Source organism: Convolutriloba macropyga, unplaced genomic scaffold (assembly GCF_964194025.1).
Source record: "Convolutriloba macropyga unplaced genomic scaffold, txConMacr16.3 SCAFFOLD_3012, whole genome shotgun sequence".
Taxonomy (NCBI): domain Eukaryota; kingdom Metazoa; phylum Xenacoelomorpha; order Acoela; family Convolutidae; genus Convolutriloba; species Convolutriloba macropyga.
Window position 1 is genome coordinate 20,432 of NW_027451908.1, and position 5,847 is coordinate 26,278.

Genomic DNA, 5,847 nt, shown 5'->3' on the forward strand with positions numbered 1-5,847 from the left:
AAGACAAATAATGAACAAAAAACTAATATTTCTCCATAAATTGAAGTCTAATCAGATGTGAAATGTGAATTAAATCCTATGTTTCCCGCTAGGATCATATTTGATTGCCTGGGTTTCAAGTGAGAATCAAATTTGAATTCCTTGTTTCAAGGCAGGGATCGTACCAGGAATTACGTTATGATTTAAATGACATCATATATAAACCTTGAATGAAACCTAGGAAGCAGCGACCCGGGAGAGAAGTTTCAAAGCCATTTCAAAGTATTAACTGGACAATTTGCATCCTTTACTTATTCGGGAGTCACAATTCAAAGAAACAATGAAGTTCAGGTTTCAGTTTTGTTTAGAGCCCCTTCATTATTTTTAATTTTTCGTTGAATACCCAAAACCAAATTAACGTTCATTCTTTTTTGCATTCTCAAAAACTTGAGCTAAATATTTAGTTTATTATTGAAGTTAAGCATTGCCATCACAACTGTTGATTAATTCTGGCGTGACCTTATCCAGTACCTCGCAGAAACATTCAAAAAACACTGATTCCTGCTTCCAATAGTCTTCTATCCAAACTCTGGACAGGCGCCAGTTGTCAGTTATGACGAAAGTGGTCCTGATAAAGCTAATGGTAATTTTTTTGACCGAATCTTCGGGTTTTATAGATGTCGGATTGATGTAAAATGTCATATTTGTTCCGGGATAAATTCGTGGGTTAAAAATGGGCTCTTGTTCCGGCTCTCCGTTGAGGTTTTTGGCGTCATTGAAACGAATTTGTATTTTGCGAGCTGTGCCTGAAACACCCTTATAAATTTTTCCCAAGCAGAAACTGTTCAGGATTTTGAAGTATTTTATGATGTTACTAACAATTTATCACTTGAAAAGGGCACGCTGGGTAATTTGAATATTATACAACATTTTTTGAGCTTTTTATTCGGGACCGTACCCTATTGGTTCCGCCCCCTTTGAGGGAGGAGGAACTATATACTCTAGTGGGTTTTTTTTTTGTTCAAACAATTCTGACCGATCGATATGTCCATCGTAGAGAATTGAGATTGGTATCATTAGAAAGCCTGTCCAGCGTAGAGTATGGAATTTCAAAAATTTTGTGATTTTCGTTTTCTACAGGGAGTTATTAAGGTTTAAAATTTTGAGAAAATAGAGTGAATTCCGTTGATTTTATTCACATTTTTCAGAATTTTTGAATAAAATTTCGTCATTTTAACTAAAAAGTTTTAAGTTTGTTAAAATTTTTCAAGAAAGTGTTGTTAATTTTATTTTTAAAGACAAAAATGCTGTGGGTAAATATCATTTGATTTTTTGAATTTCAAAATTCAGACTTTTTCATCAAAAACAGCGCAAAATAAATTTTTTAGTCCACTTTGATTAAATTTGCAGGAAGTGCACACCCAAACAACACTAACACAACCTTTGTAGACTCCAATGGGGCTATTTCTACTTCAACTTCCGTTGAGAGTGCTCTGTAATTAAAACTCTGCTGTTTTTTGCTAACTTTAATTGTTTATTATCAAACACGAAGCATTTATTTTTTGATTTTTTAACTAACAAAATATCTATATCTATGATATTCGAAAAATTAAGTGTTCTTCATGGACGAACAGCATTAGCAGGGCTAGTTTTCGACCAATCTTGGACTGTTACAATCCAAAAATGATTCGGATAGCAACCAGTCGGTCTTTTTTATTTAAAAAAAAATCGATCTTTTTTATATTAATTAAATAACAGAACATTTCAAATCAAAGCTGACTTCTGATAGGTCCAATTGGTTTCCTAATTATTTCCAAATTATTGTATCTGGTTTATGACTTGAAAGCCTATTGTCTTTTTGACTTGAAAAAAATTGTTTTTCAATAAAAAATGGCTCATTGAAATTTGCCTCCATTAATTTGGTCAACTTGTTGCTTAGGGTCAGCAATGAAAGAATGCTTCTTCTTTCTACTGAATTCAAATTCAATCTTTATTGCCGTTTTACGCCTTAAATTATGTTTTTCTGGCTTTGGTATTACTAGATTTTACATTCTTTTTAATTTTTAGGTATTTGCCCATTTTCATGTTTTCTGAATTTGTCACCTTATCACGTTACTGACAGTTCCTATATCACATAATTGGCGTTCAAAATAAGGCGCAGTAGATAATATTAAAATCTTTAAAGATATAAACTATGGTTTTAACGGCTTCGACACTACTTTCTCGAAAAGTTTAATGAATTTTTTAATTTTGTCTCCATTGAACTTTTTTACTTTGTCTTTTTAGTCGTTTGAAATTTCCTGTAAAATGACCCGGTTTCATTGTCTTTTCATGGAAGAATAAATGAGCCAATATTCTGATATTAGCAGATAGCTGATAACTTTCATGACTTTGAAAACAATTGTTTTCCAGAAATGAAACACTTCGCAATTTTTTCTTGTGATTGAGGATTGACCACATAAAGCATGAAATTACCATTGCTTTGAAATTATTTTTCTGCGAACTTTTTTTTAGTTGTTTGCTTGAACATTATTGAAATCAATACAAAGAAGATAGTTTTTATGAATGCTTAGTCAGGTTTAATTGTTGACTCCTGTGTTACTTCATCCGAGATTATTTTTGACCATATTTCTGACCTCATGCGTCAATACCTCTATGCCGTTTAGTGACACTTTACAGTAGGCAATGACGCTTTGCAAGCAACACTCACTGAGGTTTCATTAAGTAAAAAGGCAGTAGAATTTAAAGAACGCCAAAGAAAAATCCCCCCCCCCCCCCCCCCGAAAGCAATAAAACAAAAATTTTTTTTTCTCAAATGATTTATACGACGATGAAACGAACAATTTTCCTTCAAATGTTTTATCCGTTCATTTTGTACCGCAGGCAATCAAAAAAGACGAAATATATGTTTTTAAGATTGAAATAGTTGGTTTTGGAGAAATAATGTCTGGGGGAGAACAGACCGGGAAAAGAATCGGATTTGAACAACCATAACAAAAAAAAAGATAAAGAGACTACGAGAAGCAAAAATTGATTATAAAAATGTTTCCAATTTTTTTTCTCCAATTAATTGATGACACTGATATTTTTGGCAGTTGAACCTGAGCTTGTATGCTCTAAAAATTTCTTAGTAAATGCGCTTTCCTAATTTACACCTTCAAAAACGTGAATTGGTGTTAACATATTTTTACTTACACATGTTTACTTGTATGAGACCTCGTGAAGTATTGTGTGTTGACGCGAGAATTTCCGTGAAAAAAAAACTGATCAAGAAAAATGCGGATTACGTGATACTTCATGTAGAATTACATGAATCTCTCGGGGTAGAAGTCGTTAATTTATAAGTGATTTATTCGAGATTTCTTGTACTTCTTTTCACAATAATTAACTGAGATAATTTTTTGTTTGGAGACATGCGATTTCAGTTTTGCATGAGAATTTGAATTCTGAACACATGATATTTCATGTGATAACACATTCAAGATACATGAAATCTAATGTAAGTAACATGAAAAACTGCAACTCCGTCCCAAAAAATTCATGAAGTTTGTCGTGAGAAACCATTTAATCTGATATTTTCTGGTTTGTTCCTTTTTTCCAAAAACTCATGTGCCTTCGCAAAATTTTTCGTGATATCACACGAGAACGTTTTAGAATGCATTATATCAAAAAACTTAATAAAATAAACAATGCTTTTTCTGTTCTTCGAATTAAAATGAAAGGCAAATAAAGATTTCCAACAGGCGGGTCGGTGGGCGTCGGAGCCTTAAAGCATCCGCGATTGCGGATTAAACCCAGAAACGCGCGGGAGCCATTTTTCAGAACAGCGGTGCTCAATCGCGCCTGAAAATGTGTTTGTCTATCTAAACGTTTGAGCTCGTAATATTGTCGAAAAATAGAGCACAGAGAAGGGGGAGGTGACTCTCTTACTGGGTACCAAAGACGGGGGGGGGGCAATTGTTGAAAAGATCCAAAGGCAGACAATTGGTCAGGCTGCAAAGGGTTTTAGTAAAGCAATGCTTTATCTGGTAAGCTCTAATGAGACGAGTTTGCCAGTTGTTTCAGAACTTGGAGGATAAACATTCCTCAATCACTGTAATTCATCAAGCTGTGTTTTTTTTTAAATTACTCGGTAGGCAACCAAACAACAAAATAACTGAAATACAAAAATTGTCTTGCTTAAACTTCAGCCAAGAAAAAGTGAAGTTATCGCCTCAACTTTCAGGTTCTTGACATGCGTTTCAAGTGCAAATTACCAAGACCTCATCAAAACCTGTCAAGAACATTAATGAGGTTTTTGTTAAGACAATTAAACTTTTGGCAGAAAGATAGCTTGATCTTGTTTTCTTTTCACTGAGCAATTTTTTGAACAAAATAATTTGAATCGAATGTAAATGCAATACCTGCGTCCCGATGAAAAGCCGTCTCAAACTTGATTCGCAGTGTTTTGCACTCGACTGTCATTAGCAAAATGTTTACAGCAACGATCACTTTCACAATATCCATATCTCACTGAAATACATTTTTCATATATGAACCAGAGGTAATGTTTTTTTTGTTGGGCACCCTTTTTTTCTTAATTAAAACAAGGGCACCCTTTTCTTTCTTAATTTTGTAATAGCCCGATTTGTGATATATATATATATATATATATATATATATATATATATATATATATATATTGTTCACAATCAAGCTAACAATTTCGCTATTTCAAGAGAATTTGGGTGAAACGTTAGCATGGTTGTTCGCAATTTTGAAAAATGGTAGTTTTTAATCCTCTAAAATCTATTTCATTAGCGGTAGATGCCATTAGGTCACACATTAGCTGGGTTGCTAGAATTGCAACGGAGAAAAACGGAGTGTCTGTTCTAATAAAATTGGAGGGTCAGTTTGGAGTTTGAATACTTAAGGGTCAAAGGTAAGATTGGCGAGTATTATTGTAGGAACAAGGGATCAAAGGGAAACCAATTCTTTTTTTAATTTTAAGAAAAAAAATAAACTGTTGTACAAAAAGGACAGCTTTTACGGATTTCATTTCCCAAATACCATATCCCAAGGTTGTTTAAACTCTGAAATGAGAAAAACGTAGTCAGGTCGTAAAATGCCACGTATATGTTTCGATTGCAAGTTGGTACTGATTCAAACTATTGAAGCTCAAGTATGGCACAATTAAAAATCGAACCATTGTTATTCTTCAAAACGTAATAAAAATAAAAATTATAAAGAAAAATATTCAATATTTCACCTAGAACCGGGAAAATTCAATATTTCCCAGCTATGGCTGTCGATACTGTCGTGAGCATTAATACTGTTTCAATCTCGCTAGCTTTTAGAAAACTGCATCAAAAAAATTTGGAGCAATTTTTCAATAATTTCAAAAATTTTTCTAAGGCGGCTGGCCTGGGTTTAGAATTCGCGAAACGGCTGGTTATAAGCAAAGAATTTATTGCAACAAAAACTTTTGCAATTAGTCATGTTTTTTTGAGGTCACGACATCTACCAACATAAACTTGAATCAGATAACGCCTAACCATATCTCGTTAGATTTTTAATGATCTTTTCACTTCGAAAATTTTGTTTTCTGCATATGTTTTAAAACATAAAGTTGATCAGGAATTTTAAAAGCTGGCAGAAAAAAAACTAATCCAGAGGCAGAGTTTCACTACTGTTTGAGAGATGATTCCCAGTCCAAGAGCGGTTGGTTGTCTTGAAAAATTTTGGTAGATTTTTGCATAAAAATGGTTGTTTTTCAAGTTCTCAAAAAGCTAGTTTTGTTGCGATATGTGCCAGAAAAGTGGTTATATGGGAACATCTGCCAAAAAATGGCTAAAGTTTGAAAAATCAATCGTTCCTGTTAAGCTGTGA

At 33.4% G+C, this 5,847-nt stretch overlaps 1 protein-coding gene across 1 annotated transcript; it reads right to left on the reverse strand.

Moving 5' to 3' along the window:
• Positions 1-354: 354 nt before the first annotated feature.
• LOC142357042 (uncharacterized) lies at positions 355-4,487 on the reverse strand. Its single transcript, XM_075408757.1, has 2 exons — positions 4,383-4,487; positions 355-785 (listed from the first exon to the last, which is right to left on the reverse strand). The coding sequence occupies exons 1-2, from the start codon at positions 4,483-4,485 to the stop codon at positions 457-459; spliced, it is 432 nt and encodes a 143-aa protein (XP_075264872.1). The 5' UTR covers positions 4,486-4,487; the 3' UTR covers positions 355-456.
• Between the last annotated feature and the right edge of the window lie 1,360 nt (positions 4,488-5,847).

Bases quoted from the DNA above. Each gene is read 5' to 3' on its own strand.
- LOC142357042 (XM_075408757.1), bottom strand. From the start codon at position 4,485: ATGGATATTGTGAAAGTGATCGTTGCTGTAAACATTTTGCTAATGACA. The intron at 786-4,382 runs GTATTGCATTTA...AGGGTGTTTCAG, and splicing joins GGCTTTTCATCGGGACGCAG to GCACAGCTCGCAAAATACAA.